Here is an 18,830-nt window from a genome sequence, read left to right on the forward strand (position 1 = left end):
ACAGTGACTGGATTAATGATGTTATTCAGTAGTATGGGCTGGTCACTGTACCATTGACAAAGTGTAGGGCAGTTCTGCAATTCTGTATTGACTAGACACACCTGCCCACTCTGTAACACCACCACCACCACCACCACCTTGCCATTAAGCTCCTTGTTAGAGAACAGCAAGTTCTGCAAAAAGTACTGAAACATAGAACAGTTGGACATGTGCATTCAAAAGTTTAGAGGTCACATAAGTTCACCTGTAAAGGTTAGAGTACATTTTACAACCCCAATTCCAATGAAGTTGGGACGCTGTGTAAAACATGAATAAAAACAGAATACGATGATTAGCAAATCCTTTTCAACCTACATTCAATTGAATACAATACAAAGACAAGATATTTAATGTTCAAACGGATAAACTTTGTTGTCGTATTTTGTGCTTCATAACGCGCCACACATTTTCAATGGGAGACGGTCTGGACTGCAGGCAGGCCAGTCTAGTACCCGCACTCTTTTACTACGAAGCCACGCTGTTGTAACACGTGCAGCATGTGGCTTGGCGTCGTCTTGCTGAAATAAGCAGGACGTCCCTGAAAAAGACGCTGCTTGGATGGCAGCAGATGTTGCTCCAAAACCTGTATGTACCTTCCAGCATTAATGGGGCCTTCAGAGATGGGCAAGTTACCCCTGCCACTAACACACTCCCACACCATCAGAGATGCTGGCTTTTGAACTTTGTGCTGAAAACAATCAAGACAGTCCTTTTCCTCTTTGGCCCGGAGGACACAATGTCCATGATTTCCAAAATCAATTTGAAATGTGGACTCGTCAGACCACAGGACACTTTTCCACTCTGCGTCAGTCCATCTCAGATGAGCTCGGCCCAGAGAAGCCGGCGGTGTTTCTGGGTGGTGTTGATATGTGGCTTCGCTTTGCAGAGTTTTAACTTGCACTTGTAGATGGAGCGACGAACTGAGTTCGCTGACAGTAGTTTTCCGAAGTGTTCCTGAGCCCATGTGATAATATCCGTTACAGAATGATGTGGGTTTTAATGCAGTGCTGCCTGAGGGATCGAAGGTCACGGGCATTCAGTGTTGGTTTTCTGTCTTGCTGCTTACTTGCAGAGATTTCTCCAGATTCTCTGAATCTTTTGATGATATTATGGACTGTAGATGATGAAATCCCTAAATTCCTTGCAGTTGCACGTTGAGAAACGTTGTTCTTAAACTGTTGGACTATTTGCTCACGCAGTTGTTCACTAAGTGGTGAACCTCGCCCCGTCCTTGCTTGTGAACGACTGAGCCTTTCAGGGATGCTGCCTTTATACCCACTCATGACACTCGCCTGTTTCCAATTAACCTGTTCACCTGTGGAACGTTCCAAACAGGTGTTTTTTGAGCTTTCCTCAACTTTCCCAGTCTTTTGTTGCCCCTGTCCCAACTTCTTTGGAACGTGTTGCAGGCATCAAATTCAAAATGAGTGAATATTTGCAAAAAACAAAAGTTTATCCATTTGAACATTAAATATCTTGTCTAATATATATATATATATATATATATATATATATATATATATATATATATATATATATATATATATATATATATATACACACACACACACACACATACATACATACATACACACACACACACTATTACCCATTTGTATAAGGAAGGAGAAAGTCAAAGTGGAAAAATGTTCAAAAACTGATTAAAAGCTACAGAGAAACAACAAAGAGCAGTTGGTCTTTTCAAATGGAGTAAAACTAAATACGTGCTATTATGTCCAAAAATGACTGACATGAGTGAAACTCATAAATCATTTTATTCATGTGGAACAGCTGAACATGTTTCAATCAAATGAATTCAACACTGCTTTATTTAGTGTGGGTGTGTGGAGGACGTGTGTCTGCCGGGTATGAAGAGCTGTACGAGGCTCTGTAGATCCTGCTCCTTCAGTCTGAGCTCCTTCATAAGAGAGGAGATGTACTCCACTGAAGACGCCTTGGCCATCGACTCCTTCAACAGCGGGGACACCTCCGTTAACCTGGCCGAAACACAGCACAGTCACCAGGCGTCCTCGAGTTAAATGTAACACTTTAAAATATTCTTGTATTTTACTCTTTTCTCTAAAATCAACTTTGACATCTGTGTAGTTTTATGTCCCAACAACTCGATTCACATTTACATGACCAACAGTCTGGTTTTGTTACTGTTCCTTCAAGAATGTTGTATGTAAATGACCTCAGTTCTCATTGGCTGCCAGTAGTCCAGCCTGAAACACTCTTTATAACTTCAGCATGAATGGGCGGGGCTAAACTGCCGTAGGCTGCAAAGGAGGATGTATTTAAATGTGATTGCATGACATCACAAAAAAAGAGTGAGTTTAAATTGAAGCTTAGCCTCCATGTATGGACTTTAACAATGTTTACAAACTACATCAGTCTCACTGACCTTAGAAAAGTAAGGCAAGTTGACTTTTCCATGATATGGGCCCTTTAAGATGTGTAATGAATTGTAATTTAAGACCTAACTTGCAGTGACTGACCCATATCACAGCGTCTGAGCACGCTAGCTCAGCACCAGCTAACTCTAGTTTAATGTACAGCCCTGTGTCGCATACGCAGCCATGTATGGGGGGTCTATAGCCTAAAAGACCACATGCGTTTGAATTTAAGATCCTTTAACATCTATTAAAGCCTTTTACCTATTTATGGGCAAGAGCTATCTTTAGTATGGTATGGCAAAATGCCACAGACCTTGTTGTTGGGTTGTCAACATGTGGCTCTTTCACTGCCCCGTTTTGGCTCCACAGCTGAATTAGATCAGTAGGTAATAATAAAATAATCCTCCTCTACAGTAAAATAAAGCTCTGCTGATCCTTCAACACAGTTTAACAGTAAATGGTCTCAAACGCTGGAGTTCATGTAGCTTATAACTGCTATTTCACTCTTTAACCCTGAAGATCAGCGCAGACGGCTGGTCACCATAGCAACACAGACAACAGTCTCGTCTAGCTAGTATCTAACGAAACGGCAGAGAGAGATTTAAGACGAACATGGATAATTTGGAGACGAATGGATTTATTTGCATTTATAATCACTCCAGCTGGTTTCCGGATACGTTTACTCTACAAGGAGAAACTGTCAAACACTGAAAAGTCACAAAGCTGAAGTCAGTTTCTCGTTTGGCGGCATCTTAAAGTAATTGTCCCGGTCCACCTTAAATGGTGCAGCAGCCACATTCTGGCGCCTCAGGAACCATTTAAGGTGGAATGGGGAAATGCGAATGAGTAACGACTTCAGCCTCGTAAAAAGTCGAAAGCTGAGAGACATTTTACAAGAAGCAAACTTTGTTCTACTTTTGAGGAAAAGTTTCCTGCTGGAGATGCGAGAAAAGCAGCTATAGCTGAGCTGAAGCTTAAAGCAGAGCAAAGTAAGTCTGAGTTTTCCTTTATATTATATTCTTTAGCCTACACGAGTACATCAACACATACTGAGACACATTTACAGCCAAAACGGTAAAATGGACATTACATGTTGTGACTCCTAAGGTGGTTTGATTTTCGTTGAAAGGGCAAAAAGGTGCTTTTTACATTTTGGGTTGTGACTCCTGAACTAAAGTGATGAAACTTTGTGGTTGTACCATCAGCAAAGGGATACAGTCATTGAGAACTGAACTTTCCTTGCCCTTTTGGAATAAAACGGTGATGTAAACGGTCCATTCAGGGAAACCGGGAGACGGCCGATTTTAAACTCACTGTTTCAGTGAAGTCACAAAAACCAACACATTCACATGCATCCACTTACTCAGTCTACAGCGGATTATCTCCCTATACTCACGCTGAAGTTATAGTGTTTCAGCCTGGACGGCTTGTAAATGAGGCAGCCTATCAGAACAGAGCTAATTTACATATACCAGTCAATAAGGCACAGTAACAAAAAACAGTTTAATTCCAGGAGATGAACAGCGGTAGGAAAACGGCCACTTAAAAATGAAACATAAACCCACTGAAACATCATAACTGAATCACAAAGGCATGCACGATATGGACACTTTAATATGGTCAGCTGACAAAAACTCAGTGATTTGATTACTTTGAGAGGGTTTTACAGATTTGTGCTAAAAAAAAAAAAAAAATCTAAGTAGGAAATTTCAGATACGAACCATTACGGGCTAATCTACGCATTTCAAGACTCAAGATTTGTCAGAAACTGTATTTCATGACTTCTAAGAAGCCACAGAAAGCCGGAAGATGTGCTAGACGTCACAGAGGTCAGAGACTGCTGCCACCCGTCTCACACGTTTACTCGAAATGAGACAGAAGAGGCAGAATTTCCATACAGTAAACTTGAGAGAACCGAGAAGATTTGCAGAGCGAAAACAGCCTCGGGCTGCGCTGTGTATTGATTATTAACTGTTAGCTGATACTGGCTTTTACATTACTTACATCATGCAAGGCTGCAATATGCAAATGAGCCCCCTAACCAACCAGTGTTGTTTACAGTGCGCTGTGATCATGCTGACCAATCACAGCCCCAGATGAGCCTCTGTGAGTGTTTTAATAAATCAGGCTCTTCATGTAATCCAACACAAAGTAAACACTGATCAGGCATAACATTAAATCCATCTGTTTCTGTCCAGGACCCCCATGGACCCTCATAGAGCAGGTACTATTTGGGTGGTGGGTCATTCTCAGCATTGCAGTAACACTGACGCGGTGGTGGTGTGTTAGTGCTTGTTGCGCTGGTACGAGTGGATCAGACAGGAGTGTTTAAACACCTCAGTGTCGCTGCTGGACTGAGAATCGTCCACCAACCAAAAATATCCAGCCAACAGAGTCCTGTGACCACTGATGAAGGACTAGAGGATGACCAACACAAACTGTGCAGCAGCAGATGAGCTGTCGTCTCTGACTTTACATCTACAAGGTGGACCGACGAGGTGGGAGTGTCTAATAGAGTGGACAGTGAGTGGACACAGTGTTTAAAAACTCCAGCAGCACTGCTGTCTGATCCACTCGTACCAGCACAACACACACTAACACACCACCACCACGTCAGCGTTACTGCAGTGCTGAGAATGATCCATCACCCAAATAGTACCTGCTCTGTGAGGGTCCATGGGGGTCCTGACCACTGAAGAACAGGGTAACAGAGTATCAGAGAAACAGATGGACTACAGTCTGTAACTGTAGAACTACAAAGTGCAGCTATACAGTAAGTGGAGCTGATAAAGTGGACAATGAGCGTAGAAACGAGGAGGTGGTCATCATGTTATGCCTGATTGGTGTATTAATGATCAAAATGTATCTTATCGATTCACCGGTGCATTTTTAACGTACTGAAATGTATCGCAATCACAATATAATCATAACAGCACTATTTCATCCATGCAGGACATTAAGATTCGGTCAAGAGAGCCACTAAAATCCTCTGCTAAGTGTAATGAATGCTGCTCATCGCTTGTCATGGACTTCATATGCATGCACACACATTTATATAGAGCCTGAAAACTGCAGGCAAGCAGATTTTGGAGATAATCCCTCAACATGTTTACAAGCACCTCAGTAATCTGATGGTAAGTAAAACCTTTGGTCTACATGAGTCACTAGACAAAATTTCTTTTTAATACACTGTGCAACTGTAACGTAGCAACTCGACAACCTCACTAAAAAGCCCTGCACATGGAAACTTCTCGCTGCGTTTTTGGATTTGTTTACGGGTAAATACTGATGTGGGACTTTCCAAACTGCGCACAACAGGGTCATTTCTTGCCGTTTCACTGTTGCACCACTGAAATTAGAGTGTCCGTTTTTTTCTCTTCTGCATCTGATTTGCGAACATTCACTGACGTAGGAAAATGAAAGAAATCAGAGTAAGGGTCTACATGTCAAGTCAAGATCCAGCTCACTTTATCGTCTATCTTGACCTGTGGAACAATGACTACTAGAGTTAGGCTTTCAAGTTCAGGCCATAAACATCAAAAGTTGGTCAAATACAAGGACCTCTATGGTAACGCTAATTCCTGCTAGCGCCCCTATGGTATTTTGGCAAGATGTTAGCGCCAAGCTAACAGCAATTCATGTGAACGTTTTTTGGCCGTTTCAGATTAAACACAAACAGTTAACAGACGTTAACATATCACTGCTGTCGTAACAAAACCTTGTATCCCCATTTAAGCTTTTAATTTTTTTTTTTTTTTTAGTATTATTATTATTATTATTTTTTTTTTTACATAACTTGAAAAGACCTGCTGCCCTTTACACCGTCTGCAAATTTCACAATGAACAGACCAAAAGAAACGGCCCAAAAAATTTGGAAAAAACTCTGGTTCCATTGACTTACATTAAAAGAAAAGTTTTTTCTTCTCCTGAAAAGTTTCCATTTTTGGAAATACAAGTTCCAACAAGAGCAAAATACCATCCATTTAGAACAACTGACTGGAACCTGGTTGGCCTATTCGCAGTCAGTGATGTATCTAGAACTTTCAGAAGATCTAGCGTAGTATTTTCTCATGCAACTGGTTGATTCCTCTGTTACTTCCCGATTCTTGTTGGCAGTTAATCTAATGCGCAAGGCCCTCTGTCTGGCTCCTGAGCTCTTAACCAATGAGAGAGCTCACTTGGTTTTATCTACCTAGACACTAATAAGAAAACAATCCTGATTGGACACTTTTTGGTTGGGCCTTTTAAAAATGAAAGCTTTTTATTCCCAACCAAAACCTACAAATGTAACAACGTAGAGTTTAAACACAAAAAACAAGATGATTATAGACGAATATAGATTATAGATTACAGCATGAACCGAGGATATTCAATTCATTTTAACTTAAATCTCGGTTCATCATTCTGGGAAACATCTCTGGACACATCCCAGTCAGACTTTTGAACACTAGTTTTCATGATAAACATGTATGATTATAATATCTGATCAATATTTGTGATCATGACGACACCAAGACCTAGACTGGAGCCCAGTCTCTGAAGTGAAACCCAGGGGCGGCAGCAGGTAGAAGAAACCGCCTGTCTGCCCAAGCCTCTCTCAGGATGAGAACAACGGAGCAGCTCGCGTTCCACCTGTTCTACTGTTTCGGCAGGTTTATTCATTATTTATCGAGTCCGAACAAAGCGGCGGCAGCTAGCTGCACGGCTAACATAAGGCCTGCGTCCAAATTATTTATGAACGGAAACAAAGGGCTGTTTATTTCCACGCAACACCAGCTGATCATAAATATAACCTACTGAAACTTCAGCTGGACCAAAGCAGCCACGACACTCTCAAAAATAAAGGTTCCTAAAATGGTTCTAGGTAAACATGTACTAACGAAACACTCTTTACCTAACGTCTCTTCAGAGATCCGTCCATCATGCTTGTGTTGGCCTCTTTTGTCTGAGTAAAATCTGCCTGCACAGTAGTTGGTGAGCATGAATGTCCACTTTGGCCATAAGACAGCGGATCAGTGTGTACACCTGGAGCTTTCGGTGAGATTCTGTGTTTCCTATCACTGTATAAAAGAAGCCCCACGCTGCCTTGATCACCGGATAAAGATATTTTCAGAGACTCAGGGTGAAATTCTGATTGCTATACGAACAAACGTTCCCGATTTGTTTCATCAGAGTAACAATAAAAGGACAGGGAAGTGTGAGGTACAACACTGCTCGTGCATCTACGTCCTCAAAACAGTTCGGATCCAAACAAAATAAAAGTCTACAAATCTTCGGCTATGTTAGATCATTTTTACGCATGGAAATTAATGTGACGCCAGCAGTGAGAAGTCACACTATTGAAAAAGACCAAAATGACCACAGAGCGCCACAGGAGGTCATTCTTACCTGTGGCCATCAAACTCTATAACTCCTCCCTCGGTGTGTGACACAAAACTCAATACGAAGCTGGTCATATGTGCAATAACAACAATCGTGTGTGCAAAAACTCAGAGGGACACTAACTTCATTTAAATCATTTAAAGAGTTGAACTGCTTTATACCTGATGTTTCATATTTATTATCACAATCACCGCCACTTTACTGTATTCATAAGTACTTAAATCTCGTGTACATACTGTAAATTTCTCTATATTGTTTTAAATTAACAATATACGGGGCGGCACGGTGGCGTGGTGGGTAGCGCTGTCGCCTCACAGCGAGGAGGGCCTGGGTTCGATTCCCTGGCCGGGCGACTGGGGTCCTCTCTGTGTGGAGTTTGCATGTTCTCCCTGTGTCTGCGTGGGTTTCCTGCGGGTTCTCCGGTTTCCTCCCACAGTCCAAAGACATGCAGTCAGGCCAATTGGACATGCTAAACTGCCCCTAGGTGTGAGTGACTGTCTGTGTCTGTGTGTCTGCCCTGTGATGGACTGGCGACCTGTCCAGGGTGTATCGTGCCTTTCGCCCGAAGACTGCTGGGATAGGCTCCAGCACCCCCCCGTGACCCTGACGGAGAAGCGGCTTGGAAAATGGATGGATGGATGGATGGATGGATGTTTTAAATTATTAAAGTGTTTATTCTTTTATATAAATGGCTGCAACTGTAACAACTGCAATTTCCCCCTGGGATCAATAAAGGAATCTGAATCTGAATCAATGTCTTTTTTTTGCTTTGGCATTAAAGTGTTAATAACCTTACGAATGCCCACAGATGCTTCACAGAAGAGTGGAGGTCATTACAGCCACAAAGGGGTGTGTGTGTGTGTGTGTGTGTGTGTGTGTGTGTGTGTGTGTGTGTGTGTGTGTGTGTGTATATACACCCATTGGCCGCAACATTAAAACCACCTCCTTGTTTCTACGCTCACTGTCCATTTTATAAGCTCCACTGACATATAGGAGCACTTTGTAGTTCTACAATGGTCAGAATCCCCACAGAGCAGGTACTATTTGGGTGGTGGATCATTCTCAGCACTAACACATGAGTCCACTCACTGTCCACTCTATTAGACACTCCTACCTCGTCGGTCCACCTTGTAAATGTAAAGTCAGAGACGACAGCTCATCTGCTGCTGCACAGTTTGTGTTGGTCATCCTCTAGTCCTTCATCAGTGGTCACAAGACGCTGTTGGCTGGATATTTTTGGTTCTCAGTCCAGCAGCAACACTGAGGTGTCTAAAAACTCCAGCAGCACTGCTGTGTCTGATCCACTCAGTCCAGCGCAACACACACTAACACAACACCACCATGTCAGTGTCACTGCAGTGCTGAGAATGACCCACCACCCAAATAGTACCTGCTCTGTGAGGGTCCATGGGGGTCCTGACCACTGAAGAACAGGGTAACAGAGTATCAGAGAAACAGATGGACTACAGTCTGTAACTGTAGAACTACAGAGTGCAGCTATACAGTAGGTGGAGCTGATAAAGTGGACAGTGAGCGTAGATGTAATGAAGTGGCCAGTCGGTGTAGGAATAGGTTTTGGAATGCGTGAGGACACTTAACCCAAGTGAGAAGACCGAGCGTGTTAAAGTGGAACCGCACTGCAGGAGTAAATCATAAATCAGAGCCTTGTTTTTGAGCAGCTCTTCGGTGGAGGGGGGTGTAAATCCTCAGGTGGAGTGATTCCCATGCTGCTGCTTTTCTATCACGGATCCGCTGAGATAAAGGCGGGCTGCGTGTTGACTCAGGCGGGAGCAGCACGGAACTCCTCGGAGCCTTCATAAAACCTGGGGAAGTCACACAAGCCATCTGGCGCAGTACAAACAACCCCCCAGAGCCACCTCTGCTCCAGACACAGGGAACACAAGTCCACCTTTCTACGGCTCCTCATTCAGACATACCAGCACTGCGCCGGCACGGACGGTTCAGACACCAACAGCTCAGCGCTGGAGGTGTTTACATTAGGGGTGGGCATTTTTATGAAGAGATATATATCCCATATCTAACATCTTTTGTCTGTCTGCAATCTGGCCACTTCTGTATAATATCTCCTGCAAATTAAAGTTAAAAAAATAAAATCGAATGTAGTTCCACCCTTAACCCATGTTTGCTGAAGCTTCTTTAGCTCTGAACTGGAGCTACAAGGCTAACGTACACCATTCGTCCAGAAGTACATAGAGACTTTACTTCTAGCTACTTTGAAGGGGAACTCCACCAGAATTTCTGCATAATTAAACAATTAAGATATAAAGTCATTTAGAGCAGTTTGATGTTAAATGTTCTATTAAGAGTCAGAACTGAAGAATTGTTCACAGCGGTCCACCTGACTGTACACATCAAATAACAGTTTTGTTCAATATCTGTGCTGCAATGACATTTATACTACAGCTAGTTCTGGCCACGCCAGCTGATTGGTTGATCTAATCGTCCTGTCATTTCACCACAACATCACAGGCTTTTTCACAAACATTGTATCACTCTGCTGAGACGCCGTTGCTAAGCAGTGACTTTAATAGACGTTTTTACAAACAGAAAACGGACACTGTTAAAATCACATCTGACCGACAGCCGGTTTGGTCCGACTCTGAAGACGAGACGACACTAACTTCCCAAACTGTCGTCACCACTGAGCAGCTTTTCAGTCGGCAGCTGTGACAGAAGAACAGCTGAACAACCTGGAATCAGCCAGAAATGAACCCAACACCATTCGCCAGACGTGGAGTCTGATCTTCAGAGTCGGACCAAATCAGACTGAGCCATAAAACTGACCCAATAAAACACCGAAAAGCTGCTCAGTGCTGACGACAGTTTGGGAATTTAGTGTAAGGAGCTGGAGAACGAACTGCCGGCTGTGCAGCGAGTGGGAGGAACCAAGGCTCACAAGGGGGGACCCGTCCTCCTCGGGTCAGACTACCTACAGAGTTATTATACTGCTAATATTAATAGCAGTGGTATTAGTAGTAGTAATAGCTAGGAGTGTAGGGTGGACATCATGACTCCAGGATCCTTTCACCACCACTGTAAAGAAATCTGAGTCAGTACGTTTCCCTACAATAAACCACTTCATATCAAACCGCTCTGAATGACTTTAAGTCTCAATCACTGAACTAGAAACAGAAACTTTGAAAAAAACAGTGGAATTCCCCTTGAAAGTGCCCCCATTGGGGGCACAGGTGCTCAACTGTGAACACTGACCAACAGAATGAGTTTAAGGTCACCATGCCCAATGCCAACCGCTGACTAAAGGGGGATTTTGAGACTTCTTAGAGACCCTTGGACGGCAAAGAAATGGATCTTTGACCAAATCAAGTCTCACCTCTAACTCAAATCCCAGGAAACCAGACTGAAGCTCTTATTTTGGACACATTCTGAGAAGATCCAATTAACTGGAAATGGCCATTACTCTTGGAACAGGTGAAGGTAAAAGTGGAAGAGGACGACCAGCTAGAAGGTGGGTGGACACAATCAGAGGAAACATGAAGCAGTTATTCAAACTAAAGACAAAAACAAGACAGGATATTCTGGAGAAACACTATCCAAACGGTCGCCAGGAATCTGAAGTAACTTGACGGCACTTAATAATAATAATAATAATAATAATAATAATAATAATAATAAGCTTAAGTAATTAAGTATCATTCGACTTATTGATTTTCTGTAACAATAGAGTGGACACTTAGAAATTAAGGCACATTTTTGGTTCATCAAGGTAAAAACTATGTAAATGTTCCCTCAAAGGTACAGCAGTGGTTTTAAGGTCTGATTGTGAGCCTTAAAATCAGTTTTTCCAGGTGAAAAGTTTGTGGGAACAGTTTGGGGACGGCCCCTTCCTGTTCCAACATGACTGCACACCAGTGCACAAAGCAGGTCCATAAAGACACGGATGAGCCAGTTTGGTGTGGAAGAACTTGACTGGCCTGCACAGAGTCCTGACCTCAACCCCATAGAACACCTTTGGGATGAATTAGAGTGGAGACTGTGAGCCAGACCTTCTCGTCCAACATCAGTGTCTGACCTCACAAATGCGCTTCTGGAAGAACGGTCAAAAATTCCCATAAACACTCCTAATCCTTGTGGAAAGCCTTCCCAGAAGAGTTGAAGCTGTTATAGCTGCAAAGGGTGGGCCGACATCATATTAAACCCTATGGATTAAGAATGGGATGTCGCTCAAGTTCATATGCGTGTGAAGCCAGACGAGCCAATACTTTTATAAATATAGCGTATATTAGGAATTTTTTTCCATAATCATTGCCTATTACTAATTAACATGAGTGGAAATATTAAACAAACTCAAACTACCTACAGAATTAAAACGCTGTTACTCCAAGTACTTCAGCAGCTTGTCTACATGTTTGTGTTTGGGATTAAATTCATCAGGACAGCTCGCTCCGTCTCCCCTGAAGATAAATCACTCTGCTTTAATGGTTTTACTGACTGGGTGTTCCTGCAGAGAAAACAATGCTCCCTGATTTCCTTGGTCAGTTTCTCTCCGACGATCCTGCCCTCCAGCTGCCGCACCGCATACTTTCACTGCCATCGCACAGCAGGCCACCAAACTGCCATAAACTCTAATCAGCAGCCGTCATCAGATAACAACAAAACAATACAGCTCCATAATCTGAGCCATTAAAGAGCTCAGAGAAGCTTCAGCCAAGCAGCAGTTCCACTGAAGTCCTTCACTAAATACCAGCACATTTGCTACTTTCTCAGGAAAGATTACACAGAACCTAAATCACTGGGGCTTCAATCATATTCTGAAGATTTCCTTTTAAATTTGTGCTGCTTGCTGTCTAACATGGTACTCATTAAAGTTTCTCTGCTATTTGCACAACTTATGGGAGTATATGGGTCAGTACTTCTAGAAGAACTGCGCAGATCACAGAAAGATCAGTCATAGAGAGCCACCACAACCGGTGTGTATAGAAACCGCATAAACTGTACAGTTGTATGCAAAAGTTTGGGCACCCCTGTTAACAAATCATTGGGTCATTCTACAGAAACGTCCACTTTTCTACCCATCCATGGGTTACACATAATAAAGGTCACGCCAGAGACGTTTCTAATGACAAATGCATTTTACTAAACGGCTGCTACAGACCATCAAACCACACGCTGTCAATCTTGGAATCTGCCCTAAAAATAATTGTAATTTCATCCACTTGTATTCTATTTTTTCTCAATTTCACACAAGCCGGTCGCCCCAGTGACGTCAGCTAAAAGCTTCACATGAGATCGTGAGCTGAGTGAGAAAACCTCTGAGAACTGAGAGACACAGTGGACTCACCGTGAGCTTCTCTTCATAGATCCTCAGACAACAGGTAGAAGGACGTCGAGTGACGTCATCGGTGTGACTTATTTCAAAATAAGTGATTTTTTGTTACGCAGTGACACCAGTGACACGACTCCTGGGGAACTTTCCTTATATATGTTATAACCGTTAATCCCTTTAGCTGAATGGCCGGGTCAGGGATGTTTCAGGCACGTCTTAAATAGATACACGAAAATGCAGCAGATGCTCAATCGCATCCATCAGCTGCGTCAGCTGCTGAGGTCAGAGCTACCAGCTTGAAACAGGCTGGTACTGATGGCCGTACGACTATGAGCCTTTCCGATTTCCAGAAGTGTCCGATGGTTGGAAGCATGAATGAACACCGCCACTGGACTCTGGAAGAGTGGAAACGTATTCTGTGGAGTGACGAATCAGGCTTCTCTATCGGTCAGTCTGATGGACGGGTCTGGGTTTGGTGAATGCCAAGAGAACGATACCTGCCTGACTGCACTGTGCCAGCTGTAAAGTTTGGTGGAGGAGGGATAATGATATGGGGCTGTTTTTCAGGGGTTGGCCTAGAAACCTTAGTTCCAGGGAAAGGAAAATCTTAATGCTTGAGCACCAAGACGTTTTGGAAGATTGTGTGCTTATTATAAACATATATTACACCAGTGGTGGACGAAGAACACAAATCCTGTGCTTGAGATAAAGTAGAGATACCCAAGGTAAAATATTACTGCAGTAAAAGTAGAAGTTCCTCCCTTTAGACCTCCACTTGAATAAAAGTTCTAAAGTATTTACCTTCAAATGTACTTAAGTATAAAGTAAAAGTACTAAAAGAGTAATTCTGGCTCTGATCTGGTCCTGTTATCATTTTTATAACCAGACTGGCTTCATGAACTCATTTCAGGTGAAAGTCCTCCAGCGTCTCTCTTGATAAACCAGTCTTTTAATAGAACGTCATTAATTAGTGACGCTGACGTCTATTAAAATGATCAGAAGCACAAAACACTGAAGGTAAACAGTTTCCATCAGGGAGAACCGAGTGGCTCTGAAATCACTTTTTACACACAAGCAAAGTTTCAGTTTCAGATTTATTTACAACTTAGTTCCAAGTTTAAGTTGAATAAAAACTGGCTTTAAACTCAGGATCACAGATGAGCTCCTTTACTATGTTGATCTGTAGGCGTCTGTTCATAAACATAAACCAGCCCAAACTCATTTACTATAAAATGAAATGGTGTTTGTAGAAATTCAGAAAAAAGCCGCGTCAGTCTCGACTGCATATGTGGACATATTTCTATATTGAGCTCTATTTACACAAAGTTAGGTTAGTTCATCATTTATGTTGAACAGACTCTCCCAAAGTTTTACGCTGCTGCGCTGACGTTGAACCGCGTGCTGCACTGGGTCGGTCTGACCAACAGGTCAAAACCAGCTCTAAACAAAGTGACCGATGGGCCCTGATTGGTGCTCTGGCTTTGCGCTTCTTTCGTTTTGACATGTCACGTTTTTATATACACAGAAACCAAAAGGAATGACAGATTTCTCAAAATGTAGGAGGAAAAAGTCGGATATTAGACTCTGAAATGTAGTGGAGTGAAAGGAGAAAGTCGCCCAGAACGGAGAAACTTCAGTACAGATACACCAAAAATACTAAAGTACAGAAACTAATTACATTTACTCAGTTACTCAGTTAATGTCCACCACTATATTATACACATATGGTCAGAAAGATTGAGACTTACATTGACAGAAGAATGACTGCGATCAGGGTCCACTCAGGAGGCTTGTGAATGATGTTAACATTTGTAAATCTGGAAGAAAAAAAAAAAAAAAAAGACATTAGTAAGAGACACAAAGCAGCCATCAGCACATCAGCCTGTCAAAACATGCTCTGTTTCTCTGATACTCTGTTACCCTGTTCTTCAGTGGTCAGGACCCCCATGGACCCTCACAGAGCAGGTACTATTTGGGTGGTGGGTCATTCTCAGCACTGCAGTAACACTGACGTGGTGGTGGTGTGTTAGTGTGTGTTGCGCTGGTCTGAGTGGATCAGACACAGCAGTGCTGCTGGAGTTTTTAAAACACCTCAGTGTCGCTGCTGGACTGAGAATAGTCAAAAAATATCCAGCCAACAGCGTCCAGTGACCACTGATGAACGACTAGAGGATGACCAACAGCAGATGAGCTGTCGTCTCTGACTTTACATCTACAAGGTGGACTGACAAGGTAGTCGTCTAATAGAGTGGACAGTGAGTGGACACAGTGTTTAAAAACTCCAGCAGCACTGCTGTGTCTGATCCACTCGTACCAGCACAACACACACTAACACACCACCACCACGTCAGTGTTACTGCAGTGCTGAGAATGACACACCACCCAAACAGTACCTGCTCTGTGAGGGTCCATGGGGGTCCTGACCACTGAAGAACAGGGTAACAAAGTATCAAAGAAACAGATGGACTACAGTCTGTAACTGTAGAACTACAAAAGTGCAGCTATACAGTAAGTGGAGCTGATAAAGTGGACAATGAGCGCAGAAACAAGGAGGTGGTCATATTGTTATGCCTGATCGGTGTAATAAATAATAATGTAATATCAGAGCTTGCAAACTGCCTGAAGATGAGTTGGACCGATCACAACAACTATATGTTGTGACATCACAACCACAACTAAGTGGCAGTCCGGCATGTTCAGTGTTCAGGTCTCAAGCCAGAAAAAGTGGGTGTTCTAGGCTATCCTGGCCAAAATAACAGGCCTGGACCTCAATTTACAAAAATAATAGCCATTTAAATTGCAGTTGCAGCATCAATCAGAAAAATCGCAATTAGATATTTTTCCAAAATCGTTCAGCCCTATTACTAAATATAGTCAAATGCATATAAATAGCTAATGGTGTTGATAGATTAATAATGCTATTAAACAGGGTTGAACTGGCTGGTGATGTACGGTAGGAAGGCTGGGGTCTAAAGTATTTTGAGAAGCACGTTTGCAAATCTGACTGGACGGCATTGGCAGCAAAGTACTGCTTTTAGAGGTGTTAAAGTCTTGAGACGTCTGGTTCCCATCACCACCACTACCACTGTAAAGGATTTTGGTTGGTAAGTATTTCTAGAACCCAGCATTTCACCTCAAACCACTCTGAATGACTTTGTGTACATCTTAATGTAATTGCGCAAGAATTCTGATCAGGGGAAAACCAGAAAATCAGGGGAATTCCTGTCTAAGACAGAAACGGACTAACAATTTTAATCACATTTTCATTAAATCACTGCTAATATAATACCACATACAATAAACAATAGCATTCATTATTTATTCACAAATAAAAAACAGGGCCTGTCCGCAGCCCAAACCCCTCAATTTAACCCCTAAGCATTCAAATAAAAGCTACTACAGGCTGTTTACTGACCCAGTACGTTTGAACACCTTTAAGAGGGGGCTGTGCTCTTGTGTGCAGGGCCCAGATTTAGTGGTCCTCAATAGGAGCAGCTGAATTCCTGGAAGCAGGTTCAATCTAAGAGTGAAGTGGCCCTTCGGAGACGCCGTAAATTATCTACAAAGTGTGACCCGCAACTTCCTGTCTCAACACCTCCATGACTGATTGCTATTCAAGGCCGTGTGAAGATTAAATTAATCTCACGTCTGACTAAAAAGTCCCACTGATTGCTTTCGCAGATACAGCATCTATATATTCTGCCAGTACAAAGGAAGGCACTGAATATTTATCACAGCTCGTCATAAAGGGAATTAGAAGAGCGCTGCAGCACCGCTCAGTTCAGTCTCCAGCTGCCCCAACTGCATGATCTGGTTAATTAGCATGAGCAACGATTCTAACATGCGACACTGAATAGAAAACCGAAGCAAACTTGTAACAGAAGTCAATGGGCAGATGCTGGAGCAAGTTCCAACACTCAGCTCCCGGTCAAGTAACACGATTTGCTGAAAAAGTGAAAATAAGTTCAAACTGAACTGTTTTAATGCATAATTTCTATTTTTTGCCTGAAAAAAACACCATAAAATGTGCAAAAGCTTCTGCAGAAGTCAAATTTTACGTTTTTTTCGCCTTAATATGTTACGTTTCGCAAGTACCCAGCAACTGTGCATTAAAGCGTGCACAAGTGTGTCCTCTGTCGAGGATCTGTTCACTTATTTTCACTTAGAAGATCCACAAAACATGTCGTTTGGCCTGAGGCGACAGGATTTCTGTTCTCCCTAAATGCTGGGAAACATGATTGAATAGCACAGACAGTAATTTCAACATATGATAAAAATGCGGCCAACTGAGCCAGTGGGTTTTTAATAGCGCTGAGAAACGCTGCTCACCTGAAAGTTCTGACCAAGTTGTTGATGTCGTTGATAATCTCGCTCATGGTCACGTGCAGGGGCCCCACAACGTCTCGCAAGCTAGAGCGCAGCACAGGACAGTCAGGTTTAAAAAAGAGAAAGCATGCAGGTGTGCAGTGACCACTACAACCACAACTGCAGTTGCTGTGAAATGACACGAGCCTTATTCCCACATTTACTAATATTGCAGACGAACGACTGACCTTAGGGAGCAGGTTAACCCCTTCAACTCTGAGGGATTGTAATTTTAGGCTTGTATCTTCATTAGTTTCTGAGAGTGAGGCCTTAAAAAGCTAGTGCTGCCTTACTTTTACCTGACTGCTATGAACAATGCATTGCTTTTGAACTACAGAGAGCAGATGTATGAAATTTTCTGGGACTATTATGTGGTTTAAGGTGCATTTACTTCTAGAGATGGACACTAGAGATGAACACTAGAGATGGACACTAGAGATGGACACTAGAGATGGACACTAGAGATGGACACTAGAGATGAACACAAGAGATGGACACTAGAGATGGACACTAGAGATGAACACTAGAGATGAACACTAGAGATGAACACTAGAGATGGACACTAGAGATGGACACAAGAGATGAACACTAGAGATGGACACTAGAGATGGACACTAGAGATGGACACTAGAGATGGACACTAGAGATGGACACTAGAGATGAACACTAGAGATGGACACTAGAGACGGACACTAGAGACGGACACTAGAGATGGACATTTATCTTGTTGATGTCTTGCGGAAAATCCTTTATTTCCTCACTCTCAAGCGCAACTACACAATTTGCATTTCAGTTTCACAGTAGCTTCTGAATAACAAGCCTTCAGGCTTTTAAGTGAACAGAGCTAATTAAACACATTAAGGAGTTAAAACGTTAAAACATGGCTTTAATTAAAGCGTTAAACACCATGTGTAATCTGGCATAACAACTCGACTGCATGGGACAGAATGAGGAACATTAAAAGGTGTTGAATATTGACCTTCTGCTGAGCTTCTCCACTACTATGCGCTTCTGCAGGAGACGCTGAGCGTGGGAATCCACCGGCGGCAGAGGAGGATCTTTATCAACATCCTGGAGACACATCAAACACATGCATTTCAAAGGTGAGGTCTCAAATGCTTGTGTGTGGCGCCCACATCAGGACAATACAGCAAATACAGCAGGACACACGTCCACAGAGTGCCACAGCAGTCTTTGCTGACCAGTGACTGCAGAGTAATTTGCGTAAGCAACTGTTGCTGCCGGAGCAAAAACCTCATCTCTGTCTGTTTACAGTAGAAGCGAAACTCGAGCTCCTCACATAATGTGAAGAATGTTAATTGAGAAAGACACACAGATGTAGG

General features: G+C 42.7%; 1 protein-coding gene across 1 annotated transcript in view; it reads right to left on the reverse strand.

Moving 5' to 3' along the window:
* Positions 1-1,795: 1,795 nt before the first annotated feature.
* The window catches only part of rpap2 (RNA polymerase II associated protein 2), a 28,291-nt gene continuing 11,256 nt past the window's right edge, over positions 1,796-18,830 (reverse strand). Inside the window, exons 9-12 of the mRNA XM_017712272.2 lie at positions 18,467-18,558; positions 17,452-17,532; positions 14,871-14,939; positions 1,796-2,036 (exon numbers count right to left, since the gene is read on the reverse strand). Coding sequence (XP_017567761.1) covers positions 1,871-2,036; positions 14,871-14,939; positions 17,452-17,532; positions 18,467-18,558 — 408 coding nt within the window. The 3' untranslated portion in view covers positions 1,796-1,870. The remainder of the gene's footprint in view (positions 2,037-14,870; positions 14,940-17,451; positions 17,533-18,466; positions 18,559-18,830) is intronic.

Source organism: Pygocentrus nattereri, chromosome 19 (genome assembly GCF_015220715.1).
Source record: "Pygocentrus nattereri isolate fPygNat1 chromosome 19, fPygNat1.pri, whole genome shotgun sequence".
NCBI lineage: Eukaryota > Metazoa > Chordata > Actinopteri > Characiformes > Serrasalmidae > Pygocentrus > Pygocentrus nattereri.